At 44.1% G+C, this 18529-nt stretch overlaps 2 protein-coding genes across 2 annotated transcripts; both read left to right on the plus strand.

The window, feature by feature from the left end:
• Positions 1 to 3223: 3223 nt before the first annotated feature.
• Positions 3224 to 11819, plus strand: prdm1c (PR domain containing 1c, with ZNF domain). Its single transcript, XM_069657747.1, has 7 exons — positions 3224 to 3405; positions 4862 to 5119; positions 6552 to 6671; positions 7590 to 7842; positions 9287 to 10302; positions 10460 to 10588; positions 10982 to 11819. The coding sequence occupies exons 1-7, from the start codon at positions 3379 to 3381 to the stop codon at positions 11531 to 11533; spliced, it is 2355 nt and encodes a 784-aa protein (XP_069513848.1). The 5' UTR covers positions 3224 to 3378; the 3' UTR covers positions 11534 to 11819.
• Positions 11820 to 12894: 1075 nt separating this feature from the next.
• xkr5a (XK related 5a) lies at positions 12895 to 18287 on the plus strand. Its single transcript, XM_069657304.1, has 7 exons — positions 12895 to 13111; positions 14233 to 14416; positions 14580 to 14764; positions 14870 to 15082; positions 15320 to 15489; positions 15696 to 15807; positions 16116 to 18287. The coding sequence occupies exons 1-7, from the start codon at positions 12979 to 12981 to the stop codon at positions 17054 to 17056; spliced, it is 1938 nt and encodes a 645-aa protein (XP_069513405.1). The 5' UTR covers positions 12895 to 12978; the 3' UTR covers positions 17057 to 18287.
• Positions 18288 to 18529: the final 242 nt, after the last annotated feature.

The raw sequence follows: 18529 nt of genomic DNA on the forward strand, positions 1-18529 counted from the left end.
GCGAGAGCGGGAAGGAGAGACTTGAGTGAAAAACAGAAGGGTTCAGTTAGAAGCTAAGCTAACCACAAACACTCTCAGTTGCCTGCAAACGTGCGTCTACTGTTTGGATTTACCTTAACTGTTCTGGGTGACAAATACAATTAATAATGTGTGTGTACAATACATGCTGAAGACACAAGATAAAAAAAAAACAATTTTCTTTGGGTTTGAAAATGTATATAAAAAAAAGAAGAAGCGGTTGCCGTGCTTCAGAGGGATTGGGCATATTATTTACCTGTGTTGCCATCTTGTGTTGTCACTGTCTACAATGCTAATTTGAAAACCTTTATTGTTTCACCGTCTCTGCTTTTTTCAGAAACTGAGCTTGTTCTTCTTTTCCGACTATAACCACATTTTGGGGCGGTCATTTTCACGTCTCCCTTTGCCTGCTCAACATCCTGTCATTCAAAGAATATGTCAAATATCAGGTAGACCAACTACCAGATAACCACACTACATCCACCCACACATAACTTAAGCTGTGAGTGCAATCTCAGGCCTCTGCACGACTCATACGAGGAGTCCATGGTGTTATTATGTGAATTACTCAGGTATGAGTAATATACGTAGTAAAGAAAAGGTTCAGATAGAGAGGCATTGCAGAGGAAGAGGAGGAGGAGGAGGAGAGCTGAATAGAAGGTGATGAATGAAATGACTGAAGGCAGAGAGAAAGAGCGAGAAGTGGATTTTAAATTACATGGTGGCTCATGTCAGCAGCCATAATTAGTAGCTTGGTCAGGTGTGATGAGTTGGACAGGAAGCATGAAAAGAAGGACGAAACACCGCAGGAACGAAGGAGAATCTAGGAGAAACGGAGTCCAATGAGACATGACAGTGCAATACCAAGTTCCCCGTAGAGGAGAAAGTGAATGAGAACAGAAACATGCACCTATGAATGGAAATATGCTGGCAGACACACGTACAAGGCTGTTGTTCTCGGCATGTCGCGTGTCAAGCGCGTGGATGACGAGTCTGAAAATTCAGACAATCCTGAATCGGGCTGGCAGCCTGCCAAGGCAAATGTTGCCTTTGGAGAAAAGAACAAGCGGAAAGCAGGCCGCGGCTTCAGATGAACTTACAGCACGACACAAGTATCAACACATTCTGGACAGTTGTCTCCCGCTGAGCTGCACAGAAGGACAGCAGGACACGAGTCTCCTGAAAGGGAAAACAGGATAAAAACATTCCTGCAGAACTCACATTTCACAGTAGTCCATTCAATTATTGGTGTTTGAAGTTATGTTGCAGCCTCCTGCACTTTTTTAAATGTAAGAATAACTCCACTTTTTATCGGATAAGAGTTGAATCAGAAGAAAATACAGAGAACAAAAGTTCTAATATTTGTTCAGCAGTCTTCGTGTTTTTTAAGTAGTCATACAAGAGTAATCCTCATTTTACAGTGTTTTTGTATTTGTTTGTGTTTATGAAAAAGTATATTCTTATTATTTCAAATTCTAACCAGAGCTGCAATAATTAGTCTATGGAAACTAATGACTGATGAATAACTGAATTTTTAAGGCCGAACATTGATAATCAAATATGAGAATTATCGTCTTGTCCTGGTCTTATTAAAGACATATAAAAGGCTCTGCTTGTAATAATAATAAATTGAGTCTGTTATATTTTTTCCACAAAATCCGTTTAATTACCTTGTAAAAAAATTCTCCCAAGGCATCTCCTCCTTCTCCTTCGTTAAAAACTCCCGAATCTGCATAGGCCCCGCCCACTGAGCAAATTTCCAACCGCCCCCTCCATCGTCAAAACAAATCACGTCTCTGCCATCGTTTAGTGGCAACTTGTTGAAACTTAGCCAGCTTGAAATTAGTAGTATTAACGTTAACGTTAGTAGTCAGCAGTGAGTTTGCAAACATTACGATGACGGTTACAGCTGGCTCGTGCATCGCCAATGTGGTTGCCATAGGTTACACATAATGATATGCATAGCGTCACCCCGTCCATTAACAGGATTGGCTCCTTAGGTTTGTGACGTCTCAAACCTGCCAATCTGAAAACGTGTTGTTCAGCCTGTCCTTGGTACACTGCAGTTTAAAAGCAGACGCAGGAGATGATGCTGATGTTGTCCCTGATATGTCTTGTAGCACATGAAGAACACCACATGGAGATGTTTACAAGGTTAAACTCTTGATTATACCTGGAGGGAGGTTTTAAAGTTTTTTGCTATCAGGTTGTTGATGACATCATCAGATACTCTGGGGCATTGTGTTGCTTTATCCACTAATTAGTTAAAAAACATAATCTGCAGACAAGCCTGTAATAATTGTTAACAACATGAATTTCAACAAAAGTTGTCATTTTACTCAAATTTTTAATCTACCTAATTTTTGTTTGTAGATAAGTTCATAAATAAGATTTATTTGGATTGTTTTCACACAATTGTGTCTCACCTCTGCTTTCTGACTCTCAACATCAGCAAGTGTGAGTGAGTCAAACAGGAAACACCGAGACATCGACTGGAAATACAACAGAGTGCAGCTGTTGCTGTGATATAGAGTTGGATACTCAATTTCTTTCTATTAAGATGCGTCAATTTGCTTACAAACGGTGTTAAAAGTCATTTTTAACAATCAACTATAGCTACAAAACATGCAGAAATTGCAGAGGATGAGATATTTGTGCTTTATTATCAAGCAGTGTTAGGTCAGTTTAAGAGTCAAGAGCAAAGGTTGTTATATCAGGAACTGTTTCTGTCTATGTGGTTAAATGTGGTACAATATAGTGAGTGACATATTGTCCTCAAACAAGTTCCTCTGACACAGATTAAACCTTAAACTGAATTGTTTTTAACTAAAGTGACATATTAGAAAAACTTTCCAAATCCTGCTTCACAACACACGAGCATGATCTCATCTGCTCTTTGCCTTGTCCTTGACTTCCGAACTTCTAAACACAACACAGGTACGCCTAAAGATGAAGTGGGTGGCTGTCAGAAAATGAAGATGTATCTGTCTGATCCGGACATAGCTGTGTGACAGCCAGTGCAACCCCCCCCACGCCTGGAGAAAGCCTCACGCCTGGGGGCAAGAGAGTGACACACACACATACACAAACACTCTCCAAGGAGGAGTCATGGGGCAAAGGGGAGGAGGAGCAGGAGTGGAAAGGGAGTGTATTTCTCTCTCTCTCTCTCTTCTGTCTCAAACACACACCTTCCCTACTCTCTTGTAAGACGCAAAGAGTCACACACTTGAGTGCTGACTCGCGCAGTCACAGGTACACAGGATACTGAGGTCAGGCGAGAGACTGAGCAAGAGACGGAGAACAGCAACCGGTTGCTCACACACACTCAAGCTTTCAAGGAGGGCACTGACAGCCTGCCCTATGTGTGGCTCCTCTCAAGGCTTCACAGTAAGTGTGCAACATCCTTCTCAAATCATCTTCATTTATACTAATGTAAAACAGAGCTTGGGCTAATTATTCTAAATGACATACCAGTATTAAATTTTGATTTATTATCTCATGTATTTATTCATTTTTGTACTGTGACATCATCATGCAAATGTCAAAGTGAGATAGCAAGCTTTCTAAATTAGATTTCGCCCCGGTAGCCACAGCTGTGCACCTTTGACTCATGTCTTGATTTCCAGAGTATATTTAATGCTGTGTCACCGGGTTCGAGGGTTTCACTGTGAGCTGTCACGCTTGTTACAGTCATTTCGAATCAGCTGTGGTGACACACTTCAGAGAAAAATAGGGTGAAACGTCGTCCAATAAATCTCATCTCTCTGCACTTTTATTTGCATCTCTTTGTTTTCTATCACCTTGGGTATAACGTGAAATATTTTGTAAGTCCAGCAAAAGTGCCACGATTAGATTATGGTTTGATTTTTGGAAGACTTCCAATAAATAAAGAAAGCTTGTTTTAAGTCGCTCCATTTAGTCGACCAAACTTTAGATTTATCAAAGTGATCGTGCAGGTTTTATGGATTTTAAGCCGTACAAGTTTTAAGTGTAAGTTTTGACTTTCACACTTTACACATGAGAACTAACAGATATAACCAATCTAATCTAACACAATCTCAGAGGCAAACTGATGAGCATGAGAAAGGAAGTTCAGCAGTACATATCTGAGTCCATCTAAGCACTGTCTTTTAATCACAAGTCTTCTATCTTCTCCTTCTACACTCTTTACTATTGAACTGTTGTATCCCATCAGTCAAGGCACTCAGCCTTTGTCAGGGGATCAGCTACCGGGCAACAGTCTTCCTCAGAAGGGACAGATAGACAGTATGAGGAACAGACAGAGAGAAAGAGAAAGAGATTCGATATCTGGCTGAGAGCCAAGCGCCGGTCAGTTCAGAGGAAGTCTGGTCGATTCACTGGGAGCGCTGATTTCCTTGTGAAAGTGGTCCTGCTCCGGGGATGACGTTCACAGGAACCTCCCTTATAGCCCAGGGGTTGTGATTTGGAGAGTCACAGGATGTATGGGACAGTGGGGGCAATGGAGCAGCAAGCACGAAAGGTTCCACTTTGAAGTTTGTTTGTCCGGTAGGAACAGTCGATGGGAAAGTTAGAGTTTCCGCCGCGTCTCCTTGTCCTTAACATCCACAGCTTGTTGCTGACTTGTCCGTCACATCTCGCACTCTGGAGTCTAATTTTAGCTCCATTCAAAACTTCACTTCCCTTGTTAGTTCCGTTGTTGTTTGTATTGTCTGTGATTTTACCCATAAAGTGTGACTTAAAAGGAATAGGTAAAATGGAAAAGGTGCCTTTGGTCAACATTCAGATGCACTTCCATATTCAGAATCATCCGGGATGATGGACATTTGACGTCATGTTTTCCTGCTTAATGTATTTTCTGCAGGCCTCCTCCTCTCAGTGCACCAAAGCCATGTTGACCTCAGAAAGATCGCCGCAAAACTCAGGGATCATCACAGCAGTGATCCCAGAAACCCAGGACATAGACATGACGTCATGGAGAGAGGAAGACTTTGAGGAAAAGTGCACTTATATCGTCAAGGACCAACCTCTGGAGGAAGAGTCCGAAAGCAGGCGCAGGACACGAGCTGAGAGATCCTTACCCAGGAACCTGGCCCTGAAACGCTGCCACAACTCAGCAGAGGTACGCAGAGATGACGACCCTACTTGTTTGTGTGTTGTTAGAAACCTTTAAATAACCAAAAGCAGGAAAATGATGCAGAAACTATCCAAGTGGTATGTAAGCATGTGCTGTAGTTGTTTATGTTTTAATGTAACCGCCAACTCTTTGCGTCACACCAACATCCTTCCATCCACTCATCCATCCTCAGACGGGAAATACTTGACATGTTGTTGTCTAATTTGAGCCCTTCCTCTCTGCTGTGTATGTGTTGAGGCAAAGCAAAGAAAGGCCTGCCCCTTAGCACACAGCCTGGGGTCTCTATGATTAGTAGCTACCTCAGATTCCCAACCCTTTGTCTCGGCACACAATTACACCGTAAAGCAGGGCACCAGAACTGGGGCCCACCTTATGGATAACACTAGGAAGAACTACTGGATTAAGTGTGCGGCAGTTAAAGTGATTTATAGTGGAGGATAGTTTATGTTCAACTGGATGGACAAGGGTTTGTAGTGTGGTAAATGCATGATCAAAGATTAACCCAGTGGCTTGTTCATGAAAAGGAAACATTAAGTTTATTCAAGCAAGACTAGGGTTGTGCCACTGATGAAAGATAGTAATCAGGAAACATCAGAGGAAGTGGGTAAGGCGTCTGCAGCAAAATACCTGTACCACCACTTTGACCTTCTATGAAGGTCTGTCTGGAGTCTGGGTGACACCAAAGAACAGGATACCTTACGGTAATCTGTGACACAAGGGCACCTCAAAAAGAGCCCTCAGACAAAGCCAGTGAAAGCAGGCGTAAAACTAGCAGGATAAACTGGAGACAAACTCTGTTCCTAAGCATGCAGTGGTTCATTCAGCTACATAAGACATGCCAGTATTACTCCGAGATGAAAGAGAGAATACATTACCATTGCTTTAGGGGTTTTTAACACGGAGCTCAAAGTGCAGTTGACCGGTCGGGGTGTGCCCATGACACCTTATCCTCTCTTCCACACCCTGGAGGCTCGAGACAGAGGGGTGAGTTTCACACCTGCAGCTAGCAGAACAAGAGTAGTGGTGAAATTTTAATATGGTAGAGAAACTAAAGATAACTTGGATGATTGACTTATAAAATATTCAGCATGTGAAGGGATGAACGCATTCTGTCACAGACGTGCAAAATTTGCATCTTCTACTTGGTAGATTTGCCAATATATAAGAATAACAACTAAATGCTTGGTATCTTATTCCCTTTTAGCAATTCTCACGGGGCAATTCTTTAGTGAATGGACCTGACAGTTTTTGTTAATTACCAAGAAGCAAATAAGGCATGGAGAGAGAGATAAGAAGTACAATCTCATCCCTCTAATTATGTTTTTCGGCTCTGAGTGCATCCGGCTGCTTGCTCAGGCCTCCAATTTGTGAGCTACTCTGTCGTTTCATGATTTCTTGTCTGTGTTTTGTCAAACAGGTGCTTGGGGTGACCAGTAAAGAGCTGATTCCTAAGGGGACACGTTTTGGCCCTCTGGTAGGGGAAACCTACACCAATGAAACACTGCTGAAAGATGCTGACAGGAAGTACTTCTGGAGGGTAAGTTGGTCATGTGTGGATTTGTGTACTTGCATGTGCATTTCATTTGTGTGTTTCAAAACTGTTCACATCCTGTACCTCCATCTGGAGACGCTGCTGTGGCTGTGGCGTGGCACGAGTTAGCAGCTGTGGTCAATGTCTGACATCCTGTGAAAGTATGACTCTATTCACTAATGCCTGTATGTCTTTAAATGCAACTAGATCAAATGTATATGTGTTTGCCAGTTTTCTGCGTGGCTTTCTGAAGTATCACACAGCTGTTTGGTTTCAGTGACGCAGCGGTTCTCCTCTCTCTCTCTCCGCTTCTCTCGGCAGTGGTATCACTGCCAGTAAATACACCATACACATGTCCGCACTTCTCCAGAATTACAAACTCTCACACTGACTAAGCAAGGAAGTGGCTTTGAGCCTGAGAACTGTTGTTACACAGCAGAGGCATCGGGACATCTTCCATTACACACACACATCTGTGTGATTCTACAGTTTAGAGTCAGCAACCTTGAAATCATGCAACCCCAACCAAAGCTTGCAACAGCCATAACACAGACAACCTGTTAACATTACAGCCATGACTCAAGTGACAGCACAGCTTCAAAGGGCAAATAGTATAAAGAACTGTTTAAGTGTGCTAAAATTAAACAGCTTCTTAAAAGGTCAGCAGATGGAGTGATGATTTCACTTCAAAGGTGATAGGTAAGAGAATAAGTTGGCGAGACAGCATACCCAATACTACACTCCAGTCATACAGTGAAATAGTTGCTCAGCATTGCTCTCTCTGAGATGAAAGAACATACAGTATTTACAATAAAGGCATAGAGAAACCAGTGACATCATGGTTTCAGATTCACAAAACGCTACAATTTTGATTCAACAGTATTATCTCACATCTTCTTTTTATCTCTCTTGTTCTCTCTCTAGGTGTTCTCTAAGGGGCATTTGCACCACATCATGGACGGATTAAACGAGGAGCGGAGCAACTGGATGCGTTACGTCAACCCTGCCTTTACTGTCGAGGAGCAGAACCTGGTTGCTTGCCAAACTGGTTTGGACATCTACTTCTACACCATCAAACCACTTCAGCCGGGCCAGGAGCTTCTGGTGTGGTACTGCCCTGAATTCGCCCAACGCTGCAACTACCCTCCGCTGGGGCAACTGGCTATTGAAAGCACTGGTAAGTATTTGAGTATTGGTAGAATCAATTTAATAACTCGAGTGTTTCTGGAAACCTTGAGATAACAGGAGTCATCTTGAGCCCACGATTTGAGACATATCTGTGGTTTACTGTCACTGTCGGGTAAGGCTCCCAATCAAAGCGGCGACCGGCTGACACACTCATTGTGTGGGTGTTTAAGAAGTTTCTCAGTCACACCCACAGCCCTTTTGTTAAAGCAGGGAACAAAGAAGGAGAGTTGAGACCCTGAAAGCAGAGAGGGACTGTCTCCAGGTATAGCCATAGTACCTGAGTAAGATGAGACCATTTTCAGGACTTTAGGCAATGTTTCAGTTTCCCTTTTTTAGAACTCCACATAGAAACACAGCTGGCAACTCTTTGACACACAAAGCATTTGGCTTTCATTCACAAACACAAAGAGCGCACATGCTAGCAGAGAGGCCGCATGCGCACACTACAATACTCATTCACACGCACACTCCTACACAAGCTCACACAACAAGAGGCTGCCTGAGGTGCTGACAGCATTCTGGCACGACTCCCCTTATTTATTTGGCTCTTAAGGAGGAAGAGAGGTAGGAAGCGCTCCAGTGACTACTTGAACTTCCTGCCGAGGTGACCCGCTGACAGATTGATATCTCACTGAGTGTCGGCTGTTTGTTTGCTGAGAGCTGGCCTCTCAGAAGAGGGGGGAGGGTAACACAGGGTAGCACACTGGGTTACTCTGTATTTGCGTGGGTTGATGTTGATTGTGTCCAAAAGTAGGTGAAATGTACATGCATACTTCTGTATTTTGTCTTCCTCTGTTTGTCAGCTTGTGTCCTTTGAGCAGACACTTCTATTCTGGAGCTAGTCTGTTAAGCTGGATCTCTCCCTGTGACTTCCTGGGTATTAAGTGGGAGGATAAGATCAAATGCAGATTTGGAGCCAGATTTCACCTGTGTGTAGAATTCCTGGGGAAAATAAACTTGATGTGCTGCAACTGGCATATTTTCTACTCCATGAAGCATCTTTTATGATTATTTTTGTGTTGTTGGAATCTGTGGTTCATCATTCACTTGCCCCTGTCCTGCTTGTGGTGGAAATACTAACAACTGAAATACTACAGCTACAAATAACATGCTGAACCCATTAACTTCATGCTATCAGCATTGCGATCAAAACACAGTTGTTTCACATGTTGTCCACTCTTAAAGGGAAGTCTTTGAGATGGCGCAAAGAAATACACAACAAACAAATACACACACACACACACACACACGATGAAAAAACACATCTGATCTTTCAAGCATAAAGCAAACAGGTTGGACTGAAAGTAAAGACGCATGATGATGTCAACAAGAAGGTGTCACACAGAATGATGATAATGTTTTGCCTACTTGTGGTCTTAAAAGGATTGCACCAGTCTCTGATGATATTTCTGCTTTCTTTATTTGTTCCACAGAACAGAGTCAAGCCCAGGAGAAGACAACAGGGAAACGAGGACACAGCGTCTCTGAAATCCTAAGAGAACAGCCTTCCAAACCCCTGACTACCAGCCCCAGAGGTCTGGACAGTCCTCTGTCTCAGACCAACCACTCAGCAGTTTTCCCCCTGTGTCCCCGTGTTGTCTACCCAACCCAGCCCCACTCAGAATCCATCCAAGGCCATAGATATGTCACTCTACCATCTTGTAGCTCTCCAGCTGCCAAAAGACCAGCTCTTAGTAGTCCTGTTCCCTCCAGTTTACACTTCAACTTTCAGCAAAGTCAGGGTCCAGTTATAGTCAAAGCTTACCAAGAGCTCTCTGTGCCTGATCAGGTTCATCCTGCTTTGAGGCATGCTCACTATCTACTGCCTCACTACTCTCTTGGCCTTAACAGCATTCTACCTCATTCATACCCTCTCTACAGCGATCGACTTAAACCTCACTTAACACTCTCCTCAAATTTACTGCCTTTTGACAGCTATGCGCACTTCCTCCAACCTCTGGCCAACAGACACAAAGACTTGACCCGTGCACTATCCAACACCAAAGAAGACCTCATTCTTTCACCAAACAGGGAGCAAAAAAACAACACAGACCTCAAGAGGACAAACTACCTCAGGATCCCCTCAGACGACCTCAGAGATTTCAAACAGTGTCCTCTCAGGACTGTCCTCGCAGAGCCTGCTATACCTGCCACATCCAGTGCCTCATCCATGGTGACCTCGGAGAGTCGCAGAGCACTGCCTTCTCTTACACCTGGAGGATGCTCACCACCAGTGGGCATGGCCCCCTTTTCAGACTGCCTTCCGTCTAGGCCTACCCCTGCCACTCAGAACAATACAGAGGATGCAGCGGACCTCAGGATGACCAAACAAGATGGGCAGACTATTGGCTACAAGACCCTGTCTTACCCCCTCACCAGGCAGAATGGAAAGATCCGCTATGAGTGCAATGTCTGTGGAAAGGTCTTCGGGCAGCTGTCCAACCTCAAGGTTAGTTCCTTTTAATAATATCAATCTATTTACTGTAAAAGGACTTGCACAACACTTGAAGTGGTAAGAGAATTACAAAACTGACCAGCCTTAATGGTTTGTTCAGTTTGACAGAGTATCTGTATGTAAATACTAATCTCTGATCTGCCGTTCTCAGGTTCATCTGCGAGTGCACAGCGGAGAGCGTCCCTTTAGGTGTCAGACCTGCAATAAGAACTTTACTCAGCTGGCCCACCTGCAGAAACACTACCTGGTTCACACAGGAGAGAAGCCACATGAATGCAAGGTATGGCTACAATACAAAAATACATAAAGTTCATTTAAACAAGTTCCATGTTAGATAGCTTAGCATAAAGGATGGAAACAAAAAAGCACCTGGCTTGACTCTGTTCAAAGGCAACAAAATACATCAACCAGGACGTCTAATAGCAAAGTTATTAACATATTATATCTTATTTTTTAATCTATACCAAAATTGGAGTTACTCGGCCTTCTACATTGATTGTCTGGGAACTTCTCCAGGCCAAGAAAAAGTCTAGCACATATCTCTCCATACATCAACTAGATACTTTTACATTACAACAAAGGATATAACTACTGCTTTATTGTTCATGAAAAGTTTAAAGTTGATGTGCCACCAATTTTCAGATTCAAAAAATATTCTTCTGTTTTGACACAGGTGTGCCATAAGCGATTCAGTAGCACTAGTAACTTGAAGACCCACCAACGGCTTCACTCGGGTGAAAAGCCTTACCAGTGCAAGCTCTGCCCAGCTCGTTTTACACAATATGTCCACCTCAAGCTCCACAAACGGTTCCACACCGGAGAACGACCTCACAGGTGCCCCCGCTGTCCCTGTGCTTATCTCCATCACTGCAGCCTGCAGGTGCACCTCCAAGGCTTCTGCCCTCTCTCCCCCTCGGCCTCCCACAGACACTCGCCAGAGGAGCTACACCGAGTCAACACAGAGATTGAGAGGTTCGATATGAGCGAGACAGCAGAGCAGCTCGAAGCCATGACTGCAGAGGCAGAAATGGACAAGGGGAATGTTATTGACCTAATAAAGAAGATGGAGACTCATACATCTGGCCACAGGGAGGGCGCCAGAGAGGAGATGGAGCTGAGCATGTACAAATCAGTAAAGGCTATGCAGCTGCTGCATCATGGCAGCCCTGTACCTCTGCATGCAACCAACATTAAACTGGAGTCAGGCTGCATATCAGAGCCCTAAGACAGCCTTGCTAATCCAACCATATAATCCTTACAGGTCAACTCAGCAGCTGTCTGTTACTGCCCTATTTGAAGAGGACCCTAATCTTAATCGTGGATTGCCTAGCCTATACTCTACAGAGGCTATAGCGTGTGAAGAATCAGGACTTTACAGGCATGGACTTCATTGGTTTAATGTTATACATCTTTGTTAACTTATTCTGTTGCTAATATAAAACTAAATGTATAAATAGAGAGAGATTGGTGACATGTTTTGCTATTTTTTTGTATCTCTGGAACGTTTTTAACTAAACATGTGATTATGCATAAACAAAGTTTGCCTTTATTTGTGGTTTGAGACTGACTGTTTTGTTTGTGTGTATGGTTCCTAATTAAAGTAACAATTCCGGTTTAGGTATGGCTATGTAGTGCAAGTAGGGCAAGTGTTAAAGTGATAACACAGCCGAAACCTCAGTTGCTTGCGTGTAGTGTACACAGTACTTGCTTTTGTGAGTGTAGTTTGCTAATACAGGGAGTCCATGACGTGGATAAACATCCTGTTATGAGTCTTAGGATAGTCACCATCAGTGAGTGTCAAGCATTCAGTCTGGAAAAAAACAAACCACACACTGCAAAATCATCTTAACTCACATGGTTTGGTATTATCCTGCTGGTAATTTTGTACAGTGGTCCATATTGTTGTTTCAGAAATAGTTAGGTGACAGACAATAGACAACAGATGACTGCATATGTGGATGTAAATGTAAAAGACAGGCTAACTGTAAAATACATTTTACCAAATATATATCTTGGGGAGTGAATGAAACCTGACCAGATATTGTTATATCGTATACTGTAACACATTCTTGCAGAAGGTCAGGCACGCACAGTGCAAAAGCCTCTGTGATTCTCACATTACAACTTTAAAAGGGTGTCAGGTGACCCATTGTTCAAAGTGGCCATCAAATGATGAGACAATTTACAACTTACAGAGCAGCCCTCTTCAGGGCTGATGACACACTCCCGATCAGGTCTCACTGTGCCTACCATCTGCTCCCGAGTCCACCTTTCCCTCCATGTAGGAAGAGCACAGGAAGAGTGTTCTTTTAGAGATCAATAAAAAATAAATATTTAACATATATCTGAATAATTCAAACTCATATCAATAAACATCAAGTCTGTCATTAAGATTAGGTAAATATGCGTACAATATGGATATTTATGAGTAATAGAAGTGCTAAGAGGCGAGGAAGAGACAGTCCAAGGTGGCGGGAAGGTGAGCTGTGCACAGTAACAGTTACAGCGGACCGTTGGTAAACCGATGCCCCTTTAACACCGCGCGCACAGTGACGTCATGTATTTTTGACGGGGAGCAGGCAGCGGGAGAAGAAGGGAGCGGATGTACCCGGGGTAAACGATGCCCAGGATAATGTCACGGGTTTATTCGCTCTCCCACCTCTCCGAATCATGATAAACGCTGCTGGGGCGGTCGTCCGCCGGATGCCCTCGGCGGCCCGGCGGAGCGGATGCTGGATAGCGTGGTGCCAGGCGGTGCTGCTCGGCGTGTCGGCGCTGGTTATCGTGGCCGAACGGACCGCTCGTAAGTGGGCATAGAATTCCGCGCTCTGTCGGGCTGCTGTGTTGGCTGGTGTGGGCTGAGAGTGAATATGAAAACAGGGCGGGGGAATGTTGTATTTGTGTGGAGTATTTTCCGTTGGCTGTAATGAATGAACAATGCTGTTGCTCAGCCATGATGCTTCGTGCTGGAGCTTTCCCAGCAGCAGGTTGAGAGGACAATTCAAACGGTGATGCCATAGGACTACCGTTAGTGCTGAACTGGCAAACCCAGCTATTTCTCTTTTATATGAATAGCAAGTAGCATCTGTTAGCTAAGGTAGGTTTGTCAGGCTGGGGCCCCAGGACCTCCAGGGGTCATTCAACAGGGTCACATGATTAAATGCAATAATTAACCTCTGCAGTTAAAGGCTGTCCTTGATACCTGTAGAAATAATGCTCACTTTCGAGATTGTTCTTGCACCCCCTTCCAAAACATACATTTATAAACAGGTTTATTATGATTACTACTTATGTAATTATGAATAATCTAGTAGTAATGAATGCACATCTGGAGTCTGTATTGGAACACAGTGTGCAGCACTCTCAGGTGTGATGATTGCCTGACTAAGCAGATCAATGGGGCAAGGGCAGGACACGGGAGGGATGAGGTGACTGGATGAGTACAAAGTGTGACTTTGCCTTCAGCAGGTATACCATTCCCAGAAGACAAAAACACTGTGCTGCCTGGGACATGGACTACATACTGGAGTTAGTCTGTAACAGAAAATTAGTGAAAATTAAAATAATTTGGTGAGAAGAAGCACATTGTGGTCCTTGACAAGTCATTATTCCACAGTGTGTAATTACAGAGACATGATTGCAGGCTTTGGTAAAGCTAGAATTAAGACAGCGCTTGTACCATCTCATTAGAACAGCTTCCTCTCAAAGGACAATTCACTTGAGTAAGTGTGAACGTGCGCTGTGGTTTCTCAAGGACTCTGCAGCCTTCAACAGACCCTTATACACACAGCTGGATTTATTTGTTTCCATTAAACACTGCATGTAAGATGAGTTTGCACTTGATGTAAATTCTTCACTGAAAACAAACATTGACAAAAAATCACAAAATACTTACTACACTGTGTCTGTATGTTTGTATGTTAGTGATCTACTGTATAGGGTTTTACCTTTGGAATGAGGAGACGCAGTGGGCGGGCCTCACTCTGGGCCTTTTTCTCCCGGGGACAGCGGTTCAACTGCTAAGTGTGAAATGGTACTATGATGACGGTGATGACAGGCGATGCTACCTCTCTGTCATACACATACTGCACTTAGGAATCTTCAAAAGGTAAGATATTTAAAACTCCAGGTATTAGATTACAAAACATCATATTGAAATATAGAAGAACATAGCAAAAATCTATTATTATCTTATTGTCATTGAAACCTTCACCAGGAGGTTACTGTGTCTCACAGCTCTGGCATCTGTCTCTGTCTCCCTCTTCTGGCAGGATGTGGGACTGCATGAGGTCTGTGGTGCGCATGCAGGACTCCGTGGCTGATCTTGGAGCTGCGGTCATGCAGCAGGCAGATGTAGCTGCTCTGTGGCTGCTGGAGGCCCTCGTCCTCACGCTGCCTCAGAGCCTGCTGCAGGCGTATGTCGTCGTTTCCACTGATGTGGGCATCATGTCCCCAGGTAAACTGATCACAGCATAAAGGACCAGCTCTTTATATTGTTTGTGGTATTCTGAATAAGAATAAATGTTATTTTCATACTTCCTTCTTCTGTCCTTTCCTTTAGTGGGCTACTGCTGCGGTCTGTGTGTGCTATCTATTTCCTGGGCGCTGGTGCTGTACAGCAGGGCCTGCTGTCTGATACGACCGGGCCACCTGGCAATGCCTCCGGCGGCCCTGCTGTGCCAGCTGGTGTGGAGGGCTTGTATGCTCGGTGCAAGGGTGACCTGCCTCATGTTCTTTGCCAGGGTCTTTAACTGGTGGGTCTGTGGAGTAGCAGGTGAGCAGCAGGTTCCACTTACATCTAAAAGGAAGAGAAAGGATGCAACAAAATTATATAAAATGATTGTAGGAAAGTGACACAATAAAACGCATAACAACAATAAGTGATTTAATTATCCTTAGAGTGATGCAGCACGTCCTAATTCAGTTTTCTTCTCTGCCTCACCTTGACACACTGCATATGGATCCCTTAATGTGCCTGTATCTCCTGATCTATTTTTACATCAACCTCCAGGTTTCCACTGGCTCACGGCCTCCTTCTGGCTGGTATCGCAGCAACCGGACATCTGCACCGGCCCCTGGTGTTGGCGAGCCTTTAACGGCATCATGGGGCTCGTCCACGTCTTCCTCTTCCTCAACGTCAAAGACGGACCCTCGCGCTTCCGCATGGCCAGTTTTTATGCAGTAAGACTTGACATTTTGTTTTCACTGTTTCCTGTTGTCAATGTGATGTTTTGTATTTCATGTACAGCGCTGCCCCGTTAGGACGCAAAAAGAGCAGCTTACATGGCAGATAGCTGCATCGTCATCCTCACCTCTGCATCCCCGGCTTTCAGTGACGTAAAGCTGTCTGCAGATGACTGATGGTGTGACCTTCTCTCTCTCCTCAGTTCATGCTCGTAGAGAACGCCACTCTGCTGCTGGCCGCCTCCGACTTCCTCAGCGAGGCATCATGGGACAGCATGACCCTTCCCACCACTGTGCTGTGCAGCTTTCTCCTTGGTGAGTCGCTTGTTTATCTGCACTTCTTTTCTTTTGTTTTGGAGCAGATTTCAGTAATAACAGGTCTCAGTAATTTCACTCAATTGCCCTTTAAGTGCTACTTGTTAAATAGTAGCGATAGTGCAAACATAATTTATGGAGTCAAGTAATTTGTGGTTGAGTTTAACACGATAGTATATAAACAGTGATCCCTAATCAAACAACAGTGAGCTGTAGGGACCAAAGCATATTATCATAGGATACTAGGATTAATGTGGTAAATGCATGTGTGTTATGTCTACTAAAATCTCCTTTTCTTTGCTCTCCAGGTGCTACCTCCCTTGTCCTTTACTACCGTTTCCTCCACCCAAAGTCCACAGAGATCTCCCAAGGCGCGAACCGCAACCACATGGGCAGCACGTGCATAGAACGAGGGGAGTCCTCCTTCTCCTTCGGGGATAAAAGCCTGCCTGTTCCCTCCATTCAAAACCACGGCAGCTTCTCCCTCTCAGGTGTAGCCGGTTCTCTGCTGGAGCACCCGGGAACCTGTGGAGGCCGGGCGAACAGCTCCTGCCCTTGCTACCACCACCACTGGCTCCTCATCCGGCTGGCTCTGAAAACAGGAGACCTGGGGAAGATCAACAGAGCGTATGGGGCGGGCGGAGCAGCAGCCATACTAGACATGGAGGAGTACAACCAGGAGTTTAAGAGTAACGAGGGCATCACTATCACAGCAGGAGGTGAGGGCGTCTCCACCTCAGAGTCTCAGGGGAAAGGCCTCGCACCTCTCTCGGACTGCAAAGACGAGTTCCAGAGCGTGAGCGAGCCCACGTCAACAGAACCAGCTGAAGAAGAGGACGACAGTCTGGAGATGGAGAGCCCGATGGAGTCGCCCACGTCGGACTTCAAACGTAGCTCACCAGAGGGCAAGTCTGTGTTTGGAGACAGTCCAGAACCGTACTTTTGCCCTACAGAGTCGAGTTCAACCTTATATTTCAGTGCTGATCCTCAGTCTCCCAGCAGTGGCAGTAACCCCCGTTTGGACCGGGACATTGGGGGTCTGGAAATGGGGGTGCGCCTCAACTCGATCCCCAGTGATCCAGCCCTTCACAGAGACGTGCGCGGGCTCATGGGACGGGTTGGACCCCGCTGTACTTCCACTCCAAAATTGGACTGTGGAGGATTGGACTCCCCGTCTAGTGTCCCTCATCTCACAGGTCCCAGGAGGCAGCTCATTATGTCCCGAAGAGATGAAGACGATAACTTCTAGCTTCTTCCAGACAGAATCAGGGAAAGAGCAAATTATCAAACACTAAAAGGAGTACACCAGCTTTTCCGAAGGCTGCTCTTTTTTCATCGCCTCAGTGCTGTAGGGTGACAAGGCTGGCAGAAATGTCCCCTCTAATTGTCTATATATTGTCTATATATTTAGCACACAGTGGGGCGTAGCATATGCAACCATTTTGGGAAAACGCTAAGCTAGCCTGTACTCTTCTCAACACATTTTCTAAAAGCACTGCTTAGCCAAAATAATGGACAAACAAAGGTGAAACCTCCAACAGTGTTTCCATTAGACATCATGGCCTCAGTGGTGGTGTACAGAGCTCAGACACACCTTCTACCTGACATCCAGTAAACATTTATCTCAATTATTTTGCCAGCAATTAACTTAAGCCTCAAGAATTACACTGTGCAAAAAAACACACTGGTGGAACTTTGCTAGGGTGGAATACATATTAAAGACGTAGCCATGAGTGATATCAATAAACATCATTAGGAAGATGCTGCTGTTTTATAATCCAGACATATGGGGATCTCTACATACAGCTTCTATTCATTGTAATGATTTTAGTAGCTTTGTGAATGGAGAAACGATTCTTATATCTAAAGGAGACAGGAGTGTTTGACCTCTGAATCTTTACCATCTCAGCCTGAGCCAGAGCTTTTTTGTCTTCTCAAAAAGCACAAATATCTTCTGTACCATATTTCTATTGCTGTGATTATTTGGTATTCCCATTTAAAAAAAACACCCCTGATCCCTTCAGAGAACAATATGCTGTATTTTTTGGTAAAATCATGTCAACTGGCATTGCTTTGAGCAGGGCTAGTGTGTCAACCATGCAAAACTGTGTTGTTGTTTTAACTTATTTACATGTTGACCATGTAATTGCAACAATGTTTTTTAAAGTACAATATGTTGGGGAAATGTATCACGTCTCAGGCACTGACTATAAAAAGCTTTCCAATGTCTTATGTGTAACAACATGAAAAGATGCTTTTGAGGTACTTGTAGTGACTTTTTTATGTGCTCTTGGTTGCTATTTTTAGGGGACAAAGCTTTTTTGCGTATTTGCTGTTCTGTAAAAGGGATGATATCAAATAACGAAGCACTGAAATGTTGCTGGGTTTTCTCTTGCACCCAGGTGACTGCCTATATGAAATTTTGAACTGTGAAGTGAAAGGCCACTGGTGGCTTTAAATAAGCAATAAACAGACTACAAATTGGGATGACTGGAATACAATTGTTTCTAATCATTTAAACTACATTTTAAAGTATGAAAATATGTCGTTGTAATGTGGTATGTTACTTGTTTTGTCAAGTCAGACGGCACATATTACCATAATTGTGTAAATGGCCTGAAAGAAGGTATTTATGGCACTTGCCCTTTAAGAAGTCGCGCATGCGCAATTCAGTGAGAAAGTTAACTCCTGAACTTCGTAGTCAGAAAAATTCTGATTTATA

Source organism: Semicossyphus pulcher, unplaced genomic scaffold (assembly GCF_022749685.1).
Source record: "Semicossyphus pulcher isolate SPU_LCO1_2020_fin unplaced genomic scaffold, fSemPul1.0.p SCAF_11, whole genome shotgun sequence".
Classification (NCBI taxonomy): domain Eukaryota; kingdom Metazoa; phylum Chordata; class Actinopteri; order Labriformes; family Labridae; genus Semicossyphus; species Semicossyphus pulcher.

What these genes read in the sequence shown, in the direction of transcription:
- prdm1c (XM_069657747.1), top strand. Translation starts at nt 3,379, where the DNA reads ATGTGTGGCTCCTCTCAAGGCTTCACA. An exon ending in GCTCCTCTCAAGGCTTCACA is followed by an intron (nt 3,406 to 4,861) that starts GTAAGTGTGCAA and finishes TATTTTCTGCAG; the next exon opens with GCCTCCTCCTCTCAGTGCAC. An exon ending in ACAGGAAGTACTTCTGGAGG is followed by an intron (nt 6,672 to 7,589) that starts GTAAGTTGGTCA and finishes TTCTCTCTCTAG; the next exon opens with GTGTTCTCTAAGGGGCATTT.
- xkr5a (XM_069657304.1), top strand. Translation starts at nt 12,979, where the DNA reads ATGATAAACGCTGCTGGGGCGGTCGTCCGCCGGATGCCCTCGGCGGCC. An exon ending in GTGGGTCTGTGGAGTAGCAG is followed by an intron (nt 15,083 to 15,319) that starts GTGAGCAGCAGG and finishes ATCAACCTCCAG; the next exon opens with GTTTCCACTGGCTCACGGCC. An exon ending in GCATGGCCAGTTTTTATGCA is followed by an intron (nt 15,490 to 15,695) that starts GTAAGACTTGAC and finishes CTCTCTCCTCAG; the next exon opens with TTCATGCTCGTAGAGAACGC.